General features: G+C 41.5%; 1 protein-coding gene across 1 annotated transcript; it reads right to left on the bottom strand.

The window, feature by feature from the left end:
* Positions 1-564: 564 nt before the first annotated feature.
* Positions 565-15,304, bottom strand: LOC146670030 (myosin heavy chain, fast skeletal muscle-like). Its single transcript, XM_085406720.1, has 41 exons — positions 15,218-15,304; positions 14,967-15,021; positions 14,484-14,699; positions 13,304-13,447; positions 13,060-13,216; positions 12,909-12,936; positions 12,703-12,814; positions 12,530-12,622; positions 12,368-12,431; positions 12,157-12,255; positions 11,920-12,023; positions 11,571-11,709; positions 11,351-11,469; positions 11,011-11,160; positions 10,688-10,858; positions 10,296-10,602; positions 10,066-10,136; positions 9,882-9,969; positions 8,458-8,575; positions 8,257-8,380; positions 7,990-8,126; positions 7,566-7,821; positions 7,241-7,483; positions 5,443-5,619; positions 5,207-5,352; positions 4,829-4,919; positions 4,329-4,718; positions 4,085-4,211; positions 3,866-3,984; positions 3,574-3,770; positions 3,309-3,492; positions 3,055-3,220; positions 2,605-2,729; positions 2,201-2,509; positions 1,919-2,122; positions 1,705-1,830; positions 1,421-1,591; positions 1,226-1,330; positions 1,032-1,127; positions 819-950; positions 565-708 (listed from the first exon to the last, which is right to left on the bottom strand). The coding sequence occupies exons 3-41, from the start codon at positions 14,685-14,687 to the stop codon at positions 688-690; spliced, it is 5,814 nt and encodes a 1,937-aa protein (XP_085262846.1). The 5' UTR covers positions 14,688-14,699; positions 14,967-15,021; positions 15,218-15,304; the 3' UTR covers positions 565-687.
* Between the last annotated feature and the right edge of the window lie 958 nt (positions 15,305-16,262).

Genomic DNA, 16,262 nt, shown 5'->3' with positions numbered 1-16,262 from the left:
ACAAAAGACACACTGTTGAGAGCCAGCGATTAATGGTAACTAATGATTAAATGCAGAGAGGTATATAAACATATAGAGAGTGAATAGGGTGAGTGAACAAAACACACTCGGTGCATCATGCGAAGAGCCCTGCAGCCTAGGCCTATTATAGTGTAACAATGTGAGGATTCAGGGTCACATGATCCAGCCCTAACTATAAGCTTTATAGTTAATAAAGGAAAACATTAAGCCTAATCTTAAAAGTAAGGTGGCTGTATGTCTCCTGAATCCAGACTGGGAGCCCGTTTCACAGAAGAGGGGCCTGAAAGCTGAAGCTGAATTTTGGACAAATCTGTTTGCGCCTTGAACAACTAAAAGCATACAAACTCTGTTGTTTGTGCTCTGTTAAATTTCTGTTTTTGAAAGGTGAAAATCCACATATGGAGACATGTAATCTTGTGTATGAATGCAGCTTCATGCTTTCACACTAGAACCAGACTGATAGGTTTACACAACAATAACCAGGGTGTTAGAGACTTTAAAAAGGTTCAGAGTCATTCAAAAATAAGAGCACAGAGACAAAAGGTGCATCAATCTAACTTTTATTGACTTTAGGTTGTCACAGCACTGTCACTTTGCTTATGTGAACAGCTAACAAGACAATCATATTGTATGATTTCTTGTTAATTTACAACCTTGATTTCTTCATCACTCCTCTGCTTCCTTGGTCTGAAATGACAAAACAGTGGCACTTAAAAATTTGGCTGGATAGTCTCGATTTTAACAGGATGAATATTTCTACAAATTTGATTCATGCTAGATCTTTTTTTTTTTTTTACCTTGACAATTTCACGACTCTTCGCCCTGAGTTTGTTAACTTGAGACTCAGCAATGTCAGCACGCTCCTGAGCTTCCTCCATTTCATGCTGCACCTTCCTGTACCTGCACAGGTGACTGTTGGCCTGCTCCTCCTGTAGAAGAAGCCACAGTGAAGTTAAACCCTGTGCACTGAGTTATACAAAGTGTGTTTCGTGAGAATCAGGTCTACTTACAGCCTCCTCAGCCTGTCGCTTATAGGACTTCACTTTTAGCTGGAGCTTGTCCACCAGATCCTGAAGTCTGGCAATATTCTTCTTGTCCTCCTCCGTCTGTTGTAAAGCATTAATTAGTTATTCTGGTATAAATGTAATACTCATTTAAGCATGGTATTTTCATTACTGTGGTTTTGTAGTAGTAATCAGCTGACCTGATAGGTGAGCTCCTTTACTCTTCTCTCATATTTTCGCACTCCCTTGATAGCATCAGCGCTGCGCCTCTGTTCAGCATCAACTTCAGCCTCTAGTTCACGGACCTTGACAAAGGATGTATGCAGTTATTTTTAAAATATAAAATGTTTCCCCAGCTTACAGCGAATCAGTCAGATGGCTCTCATGAGACTCACCCTAGCCTCCAGTTTCTGGAGCTGCTTCTTGCCACCTTTCATGGCCAGGTTCTCAGCTTCATCAAGGCGGTGCTGCAGGTCCTTCACTGTCACCTCCAGGTTCTTCTTCATCCTCTCCAAATGAGCACTGGTGTCCTGCTCCTTCTTCAGCTCTTCTGCCATCATGGCAGCCTGAAATTTCATATCATATGTATTGTTGTAACTGTCATTTGTATTGTTGTGCCAACTAATATAGTTGGTAGAGTAATGCTACTGCACTATAGACATTCATCAGGGTGGCTCACATCAGTGATGGCCTTCTTGGCCTTTTCTTCAGCATTTCTGGCCTCCTGGACAGCATCTTCCACTTCACCTTGGATCTGAATGAAATCAGCCTCCAGCTTCTTCTTGGTGTTGATAAGGCTGGTGTTCTGAAAGGAAATACAGGATAATGAATCACATATTTGGACTTTCACCCTTCAAATTATAAAAATATGAAGTTTTTGAATCGTAACTAACCTGAGAGTGCAGCAGTCCCACACGCTCGCTGGCATCAACCAGCTCCTGTTCAGCAATCTTGCGGCCTCTCTCTGTTTGCTCCAGTGCAGCTCTCAGCTCCTCGATCTCAGCCTGCATCAGGTTGTTTCTGCGCTCCACCATTGCAACCTGCTCCTTCATGTCTTCCTGGCTTCTAATGGCTTCATCAAGATGGAGCTGGGCATCCTGAAATGTGTAACGTTAAGAGGTATTAGTGCACACCTTTCAGATAGAAAGTTCGGGCAAATCCTTCAGTGGACCCACCTTCAGCTGTCCCTGCACATTCCTCAGCTGTTTCTGGGATTCAGCTGCCTGGCGGTTGGCATGACTCAGCTGAATCTCCATCTCATTCAGGTCTCCCTCCATCTTCTTCTTGATTCTCAGGGCATCATTCCTGCTCCTGACCTCAGCATCCAGAGTAGTTTGCATGGACTCGATCACTCTCTGGCTGTTCCTCTTGATCTGTTCAATCTCTTCGTCCTTCTCTGCAATCTTCCTGTCAACTTCACTCTTGACTTGGGTCAGCTCAAGCTGAATGCGGAGGATCTTGGATTCCTCGTGCTCCAGAGTAGCCTTTGAAAAAATAAAATATTTACCATGTAGCTCCAGGATCATTAAAATTGAATTGTGCTGATTGGAGAGTAGTTTTTTTTTTTATCAAACAGTACCTCTGCCTCTTCAAGTGAAGTCTGGAGTTCAGACTTCTCTGTTTCTACAGTCTTTTTCGCTTTTTCCAGTTCATGAATGGTTTTTCCACCCTCACTGATTTGCTCAGTTAGATCAGAGATCTCCTCTGTAAGATAATAAAGAATAATCAATTTAAAGTTTAAGCAGAATTCATTATTTTGTTTACTTTTGGTGGATCTTAATGTCTAATAAATGCAAACTTGCATTGATTGTAGCGTACAGTATAACATTTGTAAGACTTAAATCTCTGAGCAGTAGTGCGGGTCACCATCGCTTCTTCTAACATAAAATACATGAAACAATATTAGAAATGGGGTAAAATTCCTTGGGTATAATAATTGAAATACGTTATAAAAACGTTAAAATTTTGCACAGTTAGCTTACTGTCTGGTATTTTTGTTAGTTGACTGAATATCTAAAGCTTTGCATACGTTGCAGGTTCTTGTTCTCCCTCTTCAAGGTCTCCAGGTGATCAAGAGCTTCCTCATATGAATTCTTCATCTTAAACAGCTCAGTGCTGAGAGAACGAGCTTCTTTTTGAGATCCCTCTAGTTCTGCTTGGGTTTCTTCATACTTCTGCTTCCACTCAGCAAGAATCTTAGATATAAGGCAGACCCATGTATTTGCATAATTCATGATTCATTAGCTTTGATTAAAATAAATAACTCAAAAATGAAAATGGTACCTTGTCAAAGTTTCTCTGCTTCTTGTCAAGGTTAGCAGCCAGAGCATTGGCTCTCTCCACGTCGATCATCAGGTCCTCCACTTCACCCTGCAGTCTCTGTTTGGTCTTTTCCAGAGAGGCACATTTTGCATTCACAGCTTCGATGGACTCCTCTGCATCCTGGAGACGCTGGGCGAGCTTTTTCCTGTTAACGATTAGTTAACAGACTTTATATTCTATTATAAACATAGTTTGCGATAGGACGAAACTAAAACCGACGACTTACTTTGCCTCCTCCAGCTCCTCAGTGCGCTGAATAGCATCGGTTTCATATTTGGTCCTCCACTGAGCCACCTCGCTGTTTGCTTTGGATAATGCACGCTGCAGCTCAGCTTTGGCCTCCTGCTCCTCCTCATACTGCTCTCTGAGGAGGTCGCAGTCATGACGAGCTGACTGGACAGCATGAGCCAGGGCGTTCTTGGCCTTACAGAAAATTGGAAAAAAATATTTAATTTATTAACTTAAATTGTGGTTTAATCAGCTCCGGGGTAGTGCAGGTGTTTTTAATGTGCACTTACTTTAACTTCCTCTTCAATGTGCCTCTTTAGCTCTTCAATCTGCTGAGTGTAAGCCTGCTTGCTCCTTGTCAGCTGAGAGATCAGGGCTTCCTTCTCCTCCAGTTGGCGAGCGATTTCAGCTAAGGTGAGACAGAAAAAAAAGAAAGAAAGAAAAAAACAATCCACATTTGAATATGATCATATATCGAATGAAAAAATAGCTAAAAATAGTTTTCCCACCATTTTCCGTTTGAAGCCTTGCCCTTTGCACCCCAATGTCATTCAGTTGCCGCACATGTTCATCATTTTTGGTCTTCAGCTCACTCAGCTGATCCTCCAGTGAGCGACACATTTTCTCCAGATTTGCCTGAAATGAACAAAAGCTGCAATAATCTAAAGTAATGGACACAAGAGCCAAATGTAAACGAACATAAGGTTAAATGTATGTTTTCTCTTGCTTGTCAAATGTTTTACTTTATCGTACCTTGGCTTTAGCGATGGCCTCCATGTTGCTTGCAAGGTCATCAATCTCCATCTTGTACTCGCTTTTCTCTTTCTCCAGCTTCTGTTTGACTCTCTGCAGGTTATCAATCTGCTCTCCTAGCTCAGCCACGCTGTCAGCCTGCTTCTTGCGGAGAGCTGCGGCGGTGGCTTCGTGCTGCAGGGTGGCCTCTTCGAGATCACGCCGCAGCTTCTGAAACTCGGCCTCGCGCTTCTTGTTCATCTCAATCTGAACAGAAGTGGCCCCGCCAGCTTCCTCGAGCCGCTCACTGATCTCCTCCAGCTCTCTGGAGAGATCAGACCTCTGCTTCTCCACCTTGGCCCGAGCAGCACGTTCAGCTTCAATCTCCTCCTCGAGCTCCTCAATACGAGCCTATGATTTACATGTTGAAAGAAACAGACATCTAATCAAAATGTAATAATAAAGCTGAATATACTTGTTACTTGTAATAGACTTGGCAGCTTGCTGTCAGATACACCAACCTGCAGTTCTTTGATCTTTTTCTGAAGCTGAGCAGAAAGAGACTGCTCATCCTCAATCTTGTTCAGAAGCTGGCTTATTTCAAAATCCTTCCTGTGGGGAAAAGTTCAAACCAAATTTTACATCCACATTTTTTATTTATTTATTTTTATTCTTGAAATAGGTAACCCTCATTCTGACTGCTGATTTTTACACTGAAATAGAGAGTTTTTGTTTTTTCACTTTTGCGGAAGAGTGGGCGAACCGTTCTGTTTTTATTATGATTTGTTTTTCAGTAACATATGCTGGTTGGTCGGGAAATGATCTTTAGCGTTGCTGCTGTCTGCTAAACAAATGCAGTTATATTAGATACTAAATTTGATTAATTGCATTTTGCTTACTTCTTTATTTTCTCATCAGATTGCTGCTTATCATTCTCCAGATCCATGATGGTTTCTTGGGCCAGTTTAAGGTCACCTTCAAGCTTTCTTTTAGCCCGCTCAAGGTCCATGCGAAGCTTCTTTTCTTGCTCCAGGGAACCTTCAAGCTGTGTAAAACAAGATAAGATTTTATTTTGGTTTTGAGATTTTTGGGGTTTATAGTTTATTTTCAAGGAAACTCAAATTCCTATACTCACATCGTCCACTTGCTGCTCCAGCTTGGTCTTGGCCTTCGTCAGACTGTTAACTTTGTCTTCCTCTGCCTGCAGGTCATCGAGGACCTGCTGATGGGCCTCTTGGAGGGCTTTCTTTTCTTTGGTCAACTTGGCAATTGTCTCATCTTGGGAAGTCATTTCCTCAACCAGGTTTTTAACCTACAGTGGGGCAAAAAAGTATTTAGTCAGCCACCGATTGTGCAAGTTCCCCCACCTAAAATGATGACAGAGGTCAGTAATTTGCACCAGAGGTACACTTCAACTGTGAGAGACAGAATGTGAAAAAAAAATCCATGAATCCACATGGTAGGATTTGTAAAGAATTTATTCGTAAATCAGGGTGGAAAATAAGTATTTGGTCAATAACAAAAATGCAACTCAATACTTTGTAACATAACCTTTGTTGGCAATAACAGAGGTCAAACGTTTACTATAGGTCTTTACCAGGTTTGCACACACAGTAGCTGGTATTTTGGCCCATTCCTCCATGCAGATCTTCTCGAGAGCAGTGATGTTTTGGGGCTGTCGCCGAGCAACACGGACTTTCAACTCCCGCCACAGATTTTCTATGGGGTTGAGGTCTGGAGACTGGCTAGGCCACTCCAGGACTTTCAAATGCTTCTTACGGAGCCACTCCTTTGTTGCCCGGGCGGTGTGTTTTGGATCATTGTCATGTTGGAAGACCCAGCCTCGTTTCATCTTCAAAGTTCTCACTGATGGAAGGAGGTTTTGGCTCAAAATCTCACGATACATGGCCCCATTCATTCTGTCCTTAACACGGATCAGTCGTCCTGTCCCCTTGGCAGAAAAACAGCCCCATAGCATGATGTTTCCACCCCCATGCTTCACAGTAGGTATGGTGTTCTTGGGATGCAACTCAGTATTCTTCTTCCTCCAAACACGACGAGTTGAGTTTATACCAAAAAGTTCTACTTTGGTTTCATCTGACCACATGACATTCTCCCAATCCTCTGCTGTATCAACCATGTGCTCTCTGGCAAACTTCAGACGGGCCTGGACATGCACTGGCTTCAGCAGCGGAACACGTCTGGCACTGCGGGATTTGATTCCCTGCCGTTGTAGTGTGTTACTGATGGTGACCTTTGTTACTTTGGTCCCAGCTCTCTGCAGGTCATTCACCAGGTCCCCCCGTGTGGTTCTGGGATCTTTGCTCACCGTTCTCATGATCATTTTGACCCCACGGGATGAGATCTTGCGTGGAGCCCCAGATCGAGGGAGATTATCAGTGGTCTTGTATGTCTTCCATTTTCTGATGATTGCTCCCACAGTTGATTTTTTCACACCAAGCTGCTTGCCTATTGTAGATTCACTCTTCCCAGTCTGGTGCAGGTCTACAATACTTTTCCTGGTGTCCTTCGAAAGCTCTTTGGTCTTGGCCATGGCGGAGTTTGGAGTCTGACTGTTTGAGGCTGTGGACAGGTGTCTTTTATACAGATGATGAGTTCAAACAGGTGCCATTCATACAGGTAACGAGTGGGGGACAGAAAAGCTTCTTACAGAAGACGTTACAGGTCTGTGAGAGCCAGAGATTTTCCTTGTTTGAGGTGACCAAATACTTATTTTCCACCCTAATTTACGAATAAATTCTTTACAAATCCTACCATGTGAATTCATGGATTTTTTTTTCACATTCTGTCTCTCTCATTCTGTCTCTCACAGTCTCACTGTATATTGACAGTATTTAAAAAAAACCCAAAAAACAATGTATTTGCAGTTTGCAAACAATTTGACCTCAAAGCCTTGAGACTGACGCACCAACCTTGTTCTCAGTGGCATGTTTCTCCTTTTCCACTTTGGCCAGGGTCAGCTCCAAGTCATCAATATCCTTCTTCAGCTCAGAGCACTCGTCCTCCAGCTTCCTCTTCTTTGCAGTCAGCTCAGCGTTCATTTCCTCCTCATCCTCCAGTCTCTCAGCTGTCTCTTTGAGTCTGGCCTCGAACTGGATTTTTGCTTTAATGAGCCCCTCACACCTTTCCTCTGCATCAGCAAGGTTTTCACCTTCCTAAATTGATAGTAATATACAAATGGATTAAGATTTCCTTATTCATAAAGACAGTTCAAATTCCTTTGTTATTTTAACATACCGCTTGAATTTGGATCTGCAAGTCATTCTTCTCCTGTAGGAGAGTAACCATCTTCTCTTCCAGCTCTTTCTTCTTAGCCAGAGCCTTTGCCAGATCCTCTTTGGTCTTTTCAAAGTCCACTTTCATTGCGGCCATCTCTTTCTCCGTCTCTGCACTCTTCAGCAGAGGCTTAATCTTGAAGTACAACTTCATCCAAGGCCAGGTTTTGACATTCATGAATGCACGGATGTTGTACTGGATGGAGTAAATTGCCTCCCTGAGGATAGAAGATTGAGAAAAATTGGTATTTTTAGATCTGAAAAACTGTAATAAAAACTATGGGCTGAACCAGAAAGAAAAAAATTAGCGCAGAAATTACATTGAAGTTGTCATCTGCATTTGTAAAAATCCCCTTTGGTGTGTAAAGCTACTATGCCTACAGTACCTGCGTTCCATCATCTTGACAAACTCTCTCCTCATGAGGAAACCTCTGCAGAGAGCCTGCGTCATTGTGACAAGGATAGCGAGTTTTTCATCACGCATCTCCTCCAATAGACCCAGGAGACCAGCTTTGAAGAACACCTGAAAAATAGTCATACAGAGCACATACAGCATTGTCAAAAGCAAAATTGTAATACCTGCTTAAAGTATCCTGATTTAGCAGCAGTTTATTTAAAATACCAACAAAAGTTTGCATTTTTTGTTACTGTACCTTTGTGTGGCCAAACTTGTACTGTGTGTGGTCAACATCAATAGAGCCCAAGAGTTTCTCTGAGGCCTTCTTGTTGTCGATGAACTGTCCCTCAGGGATGACACTGGCATTCAACACTTTGTATCTGATTGGGGGTACATGATGAATTAAGGAGAAGTCGATCTTTAGATTGTGGCAAATGTCTTTATTCTTAGTAATCACCTCTGCTTGAAGTCACCGTAGACGATTCTGCTGGGGAACCCTTTCCTGCAGATCCTGATCCCCTCCAGCACACCGTTACACCTTAGCTGGTGGATGACCAGGAAGTTCTCCATGAGACCTTAAACCCATATTAAATTCAGTCATGTACATGGCATTACATTTACCTTAAAATGCATTGTCAAAGGAGCTTGCAAAGAAAAGCGTCTGGACTTCTTTAAGTTACTTGAAGACGTTTCACATTGAAGAGAATGGCAACCTCAACATCGAAGTTTACCGGAAGCCCACACACACGGACCAGTACCTCCTCTTTGACTCCCATCACCCTCTGGAACACAAACTTGGAGTAATTAGGACCCTACACCACCGGGCAGAACATGTTCCCTCTAAGCCTGAAGGAAAAAAGAAGGAACACACACATGTAAAGGAAGCACTCAAAACGTGCGGCTATCCTAAATGGGCGTTCTTAATGTCAGCAAAGAGGCACAGAAAAGAAGACCAGACACCAGTGAGGGAGGATAAGAAGGACAGACGCAACAACATTGTCATCCCCTATGTAGCCGGTGTATCAGAAAAACTCAGGAGAGTTTTCTCCAAGCATGACATCCCGGTGCATTTCAGACCCAGTAACACGCTCAGACAAAAACTAGTTCACCCGAAAGACAAAACTCCAAAACACAGACTTAACAATGTCGTGTATGCTGTACAGTGCAGCGAGGAATGCCCAGACCTCTACATTGGAGAGACCAAACAGCCACTTCACAAGCGCATGGCACAACACAGAAGAGCCACCTCCACAGGACAAGACTCAGCAGTCCATCTGCATCTTAAGGATGAAGGACACTCTTTCGAGGATGCCAATGTTCACATTTTGGACAGAGAGGACAGATGGTTTGAAAGAGGAGTGAAAGAAGCCATCTATGTCCACTGTGAGCGACCATCTTTGAACAGAGGCGGGGGTTTACGACACCAACTCTCTGCCATCTATAATCCAGTTTTGAGATCCCTTCCCAGACGCCTTAACGCCCACTCACATCCTGGGCCATCTGATCTTAGGAATTCGCATGATAAGGTGGGGCCAGGTTTCACAATGAACACACCCGAAACTCTGGCTGATTGGGACCCACACCCAGTTTCACACCTTGGCTCAGGCGATTAGAGGATCATCATCATCACAGAGGGACAAAAGGGGGTCCTTTTGTCCCTCTGTGGGGGGTTACTCCCACTAGGTTTATATCTGGGACTCTCCACCATTTGACCTTAGAACTGAAGAAGCTTCTTGGATGAGAGGTGAAACGTCTTCAAGTAACTTAAAGAAGTCCAGACGCTTTTCTTTGCAAGCTCCTTTGACTACGATGACCTGGATGACTGAGAACCTTCACAGACCTTAAAATGCATTAATTTACATTATTGTTACCAGTCTTTACCAGGAGTTTTTGATTCATTTGGAATGAGACAGCGTACAAAATGAGGATGAGTGCTCCTTAAGTTCGTCATCAGCTTGCCCAGATTCTCCTAAAATATGAAAATATTCAAATTTTCACATGATGGAAAGTAAACCCTGGATGCTACCTACGCATCTGAGGAAAAAAATAATATTTTTATGCTTACCCTGAACAGAGCAGATACAGTCTGAAAAGACCCACCCTTTTTCTTGCCACCTTTCTTTCCACCTCCCTCAGCTGAAACATTAAATGTCAGATATAAACTTAAATGACTTTAAATATAATTTTTTATTTTATAATGTAATTATTTTTCTGTTCTGTACTAAATCTGATCATTTTGAAATATAATGAAAACAATGGAAACTCTGAATTCTGTCCTAAAAATATGATCATCACCTTCTGCAGAGGCATGTGACGCATACAGGAAAGCCAACAGCTTTGTTGAAGACTTCTGGTAGAGCTGTACCACAGAGTCGTTCAGGGGGTCTTTGTTCTTCTCCAGCCAGCCATTAACATTGTAGTCAACAGTACCAGCATAGTGCACCAGGGAGAAGTGGGCCTCAGCTTTGCCTTTGGCAGGCTTTGGTTTCTGGAAGGGGGCACTTTTGCCAACATGCTGGTCATAGAGTTTGTTCTTGAAGGTTATGTCTGTTGCCTTGGGGACAATGCACTCCTCTTCAAGGATGGAGAAGATGCCCATTGGCTGCCATGATGAAAGAAGCATAAAAAAACAGTTTCAAGTTGTTTTCTATTGTTTTATGTGTGCAAATGGACAGCACACGGCTCACCTTCTCAATAAGCTCAATGCAGGCAGCCAAGTCCATACCAAAGTCAATGAACTCCCATTCAATGCCCTCTTTCTTGTACTCTTCTTGCTCCAGGACAAACATGTGATGGTTGAAAAACTGTTGCAGTTTTTCATTGGTGAAGTTGATGCACAGCTGTTCCAGGCTGTTGAACTGAAAAAATACAGATAAGGTCAGCAAGCGCACCCAAAACAAGACTGTGCTTTTATTCTTGACATACCCTAAACCCTGAACTGTTTTGAAAATGTTTTGCATAATTAGCAACATGAACATAAGACAATGCAGTGTTAGTTCTGCATACTTACATCAAAAATTTCAAACCCAGCAATGTCCAGGACACCAATAAAATAGCTTCTTGACTGCTTTGTGTCCAACATCTCGTTGATTCTGACGACCATCCACAAGAACATTTTCTCATAGACCGACTTTGAGAGAGCATTGACGGAATTGTTGACCTGATTTTGAAGTGAAGGGATATTGATTTTATCATTAGTGGTTATAAATTTAGGAATAGTGCCATTGTAACCTATTGGTAAAAAAAAAAGCCTTATTAATATGTATTAGTGTCTTGAAGGGTTTGGTTTAAAGACACTGTCTTACAGGAAATCATTTGTTATTTGTGTGTTTTCTTTGTAACATCTGTACCTGAGGAACAGTTTGACCTTTGGTCACATACTCGTTCCCAACCTTCACTCTCGGGTAGCACAGTGCTTTTAGCAAATCAGCCGAGTTCAGACCCATGAGGTAGGCGATTTTATCTGCAACTATATGAACACAAATTCATAAATAAATAAACCTCTACCTCAAAGGTCCTCTTTCAAGTGACAAAATCAGCAGTGCTTAAAGTGCACAATGTTCTTCATACCCTCAGTGCCATCTGGCTCAGCCTGCTCTTCTCGCTGCTTCTGCTTGAACTTCATGTTTCCGTGATGCATCACAGCTCCGGTCAGTTTATACATGCTAATTTTCTCGTCTGCGGTGAAGCCCAGGATGTCAATGGCAGTCTGTGAAATGATGAATAAGTTTTAATAAGCACAAACAGAACCCATTATATTTTAATGTAAAATAGAAAGCTGTTTTTGATTCAGCATTTATTACATTTTTAATTCAAACTCCCCATTAACAAAGCCGAACATCAATATGATGAGCTTCATGGAGTTCTGTTTATATAGTTATTAATATTAGTGAAAGGTCGTGAGTGAAGCTGTTCTTACATCAGTAGCGATGAATTCTTCAACGTCATTGATACTCGTGACAGTGATTTCACCCTGACTGATCATGGGATAGTCGTATGGGTTTGTGGTGATCAGGAGAGCCTCTAAATGAGAAAAACAAAATACATAAAACATAATGAACAATATATATATATATATATATATATATATATATATATATATATATATAAACACTATATTTTGTTTTTTGGTGTCATTTTGGTATAATTCTCTAACCGATGAGCTCAGGTTTGTGGCCCGTTGTGAGCTGATAGAAGATATGGTAGCTCCTCTCAGCAGAGAGCTGGAACGTCACTCGAGACTTCTCCAGCAGATCTGTACAGATTTAAGTTTCGTGGTTATCACAAATCTTCCTTGTAGCAGTCAAAGCAGTCTGATAATTCCCTCAAAAATAAATACATAAGTAAAACCAAAACAAAAATCATACATGTTTCAATATCAGCCGAAGCCAGTTTTCCAGTTGTCCCAAAGTGAATTCTGATAAATTTTCCCTAAGCAGGAGAATAATGTTTCAATTATAAATGCAACAGTGAACATGAACTGTGAATTTTTACCACAGAATTAAGGTAAAATCACCAAAATAACTTACAAAACGTGAAGAATTGTCATTCCTCACAGTCTTGGCATTACCATAAGCTTCCAACAGTGGGTTTGCTGCAATGATTTGGTCTTCCAGTGACCCCTACAGACACCGTTCATGAGCTGTGAGTACAGGAATTCTTTGATTGATTTTTAGATCTCATATTTTGCAACTTCATTTACCTGCATTTTGCCGGGAACTTGCTCGGTTTTCTTTCCTCCAGCCACTGCAATTGTTGCAAAGTACTGGATGACACGTTTTGTGTTGACAGTCTTTCCTGCACCAGATTCTCCACTGGTTAGAGTAAGGAGTTTTAGAGTTGTAATTTCGATATTGCAAATAATACTTTTGGAAATGCTCATCATATAAAAGCATGCTTTGTACTTACGTAATCAGGATGGACTGATTTTCTCTGTCTGTAAGAGACCAAAATCATCAAGCCAAAATAATTCGTTCACTTTTGAATTGCAGCTGTTTTATTTCTGAACTGTAGCTTACAAAATGATCAGGACACATTGTATCTTAAAAAGGTTTATTACCTTGGAGCATGAACTGATAGGCGTTATCAGAGATGGAGAAGATGTGGGGTGGAGCCTCAATTCTCTTCTTGCCCCTGTATCCTGCTACAACCATTGAATCATACACTGGGAGCCACTTGTAGGGGTTCACAGTGACGCAGAACAGCCCAGAGTAGGTCTGTGGAGTCAGAGAGGATCATTTATGATGCAGATCTTCCTTTTGTCGTGAGCACGAGTATCAGCTATGGAGTTCTGATCAACTCACGTAGATCATCCATGCTGCATAGCGCTCTTTGAGGTTATACAGCACAGAAGGCTCACTGAGGTGGGTCATCATGGCCATGTCCTCAATCTTATCGAATTTGGGAGGGTTCATTGGGAAGACTTCATCTTCTTTCACGGTGATAGTCTGCCAAAGAAGGCACAAATGTAAATTCAGATAGAATTAAGCAGTTTTGTCTAAATTGTGATATTTGTTTTTAATCTTGTTTGTTTTATTCTCATTCTTATTTTGAATTATTCATTTGGCCTTCTGATCAGTTTTTGACTGTGGAATACATCCAAATGGGTCCAAAAAGCTACTTCGTCTTAGTCTACTTTGCACAAGGTTGTATTTCAGATTTAATATGTGGCAAGAATAGCATTGTCAGAATGAATCGGACAATGCTATTCGTGCCACACTCATTCACACATTAAGCTGTGACAGTTAACAGTACTTGGCTTTTGTTACTCTTCAAGTAGTTCATGCAAAGATTTTGCTGTCTGTTTTGTTCACAGCGATGAAAACCGGAGGTTTTACCGTATCTCAGAAGAAAGGAGTGCTAGTATTCTTTGGTGTATTGTTTAGTGATTCAAGTCTGGTGTCAAACAACTTTGAACTTTATCAACAGTGAAATTCTGGGTATGTCTGGCCTTGTTCTTTCTGTTCTTCCTCCTTCTGAGAAGTGTTTTAATTTAGCATTATAGCTGCACCTGCATTTTTTTTTTGGTTTGTTTGTTGTTGCTGTTGTTGTTTTTTACAACACCAGCTTGGTTCAACTCCAAAGGAAATTCACATCACTGCCTTGAATTGAACCAAGTGAAACTTTCAGTCTAACCATTATGCTGAGAAAAGCCCCTTCTTTCTTACCATAACAACTTGAGTTATGACATTTTCACTCAGTTGTGATGCCATGTTTTCTGCTATCATGTGGTGAAGAATGGCTTCAGGGCAATCTCACAAGTTTACATTTGATTGCTGAAAAGAGTTTGTCAGATTCTGAAAATTCCAAATATAGCTTACATGTCATGACTTCGTGTGTTACATGTAAATATACCCAAACCTCTCTGGTTTCAGATATTTGGACCATGCTACATATAGTTAACATATCCATATAGTTATTCATAACTTGAGCAGTCTGAATTCACATTTGAAGCTGCACAAATTCAAGTGTCACTACTCTCACCTTCCTGCACAGAGTCTCCACGGTGGCTTTGCCGCCCTCTCTCTTAACAAGTTTCCCCTTGAGGTACATTTCTTTGGGCTCACTCACGAAGTATGCTGTTTTAGCATCAAATGGAATATTTTGAGCTTCAATGCGCTCTCTTTCTGGCTTGCGGAGAAACATGGCCGCCGCGCCAAAACACTCCATCTCTGCGTCCCCACTCATGATGACCCTTTACTGCAAGTGAGGAAACAAGAGAGGAGTCATTCATCTTATTTGTCAGCAGTGTATATATTACATATATTCACACTCTTATAGCTACCTATACAGTCAAACATGCTATTCCTTTAAGAAGAGAAGGCTTGAGAGTAGCTACTCTCAGAGTAGCTACTCTCAAGCCAGGGATTCAATAAGTACCAACAAGAGATGCTCATAAAGATCCGCTCTTGTGTCTGTCCTACTCATGCACTGGTACTCTTGATCACGAAAACTGATCACATTTACCTTGGAGGACACCAGATGAGAAATGGGTATTCCTTTCAGACTTCACTGCAGACTTCTGAAATAAGGAACAAAAATTCACAAATTAGACAGTTAAGTCAGTGGTTCTTTGTTTTAAAATAGTATTAAATAGAAAATAATTTTCTATTTTTTCTAAAGAAAAATCTGTTTGGAAACATAAAAATGTGAATAACCAGCCTGATTCCTATGATATGGCAAAGTACTGGAATAAATGACCTCCCCAAGATACTTACCTTTGCTGGGTGCCTGTGCTTGGTGGTGGCTTGCTCTTCCTTTTATATCAAATGATGGGAGCCTATCACAAGTGGGTTTCTCTATTTGGTCATGCTGTGTGGTGTTATCCTTGTGCACCAGTTCTTTCCTCCACCTCTGTCATCGCACAGTTTATGTCTTCTGGACGTCTTACATGCCAGAATTCCTGTACCTGTAATTACCAACACAGTCAGGTTGTGTTGCCTTCAGCAAAAATACGGAGATGAAGCAGCATTTCGAACTCCATACTCCTGTCTTGTTTTAAATTTTATGTAACATACAGATGTGCAGTTGGCTTTTGGTTGTTTATGTGTAGCACAGATAGGAAATTGGCTCATTTTTGGCTAAAGTCAAGTCAGCAGTTACAGACAGTCCAAAGGTGTGACTAATGGATCTTTTTATTGGTCTCTGGCACAACAGTAGTCCCTCGAAGTGCTTTGGGGAAGCTTTAAAAAGTCACTGAGGTACTGTTTCAGAGGCCTTACAAGTCAGAAATTATTATAAAATAAAATGAGTGCCAAAAAGCTTTAAAGAAAAGGAAGGATTGCCAAGGCATTACATTTTACAACAGTGCCAACAGCTGTTCTTAGTCTTGTTCTTAAGGGACACACAAGGGAGACTGAGACAATCCCTAAAAGTAGAGCAGCAGAGTACCAGTTCTTCTTCCTTTATGTTTGAAAAATGACCTCATCCTGGATTTTTCCTGTGAATCTAAGCGGAGCGAGTTAACACTGTTTAGGGCATTCAATTCCATATTGTTTGTGTTTGTTAGATGCTTGTTGAGGCTTTTGTCAAGGATGGCAAGCGTGCAGACATTTTTGCCAAGACTATGGAACATAGCCGGCACAATTAAGCGTGGGTAGAAAGCCATTGGGCACTGTTTCCCTGGAAAGAAGATCAACTTACAGCAGTGAATAAGAAGAAGGCATTCTAAAGCACTTACCCACAAGATATAATGAGCCTCTGTCTTCAATAAACATGTGTTACACGATACCTGCTCCGAAATCTTCTGTCTTATTAGGGCAA

The sequence above is a fragment of the Rhamphochromis longiceps genome, linkage group LG5, assembly GCF_057381845.1.
Source record: "Rhamphochromis longiceps isolate RC_006_pf linkage group LG5, R_longiceps_female_GT1.1, whole genome shotgun sequence".
NCBI classification, from domain to species: Eukaryota; Metazoa; Chordata; class Actinopteri; order Cichliformes; family Cichlidae; genus Rhamphochromis; species Rhamphochromis longiceps.
Note: the sequence above shows the minus strand (reverse complement) of the source record. Positions and strands in the feature narration are given on the sequence as shown.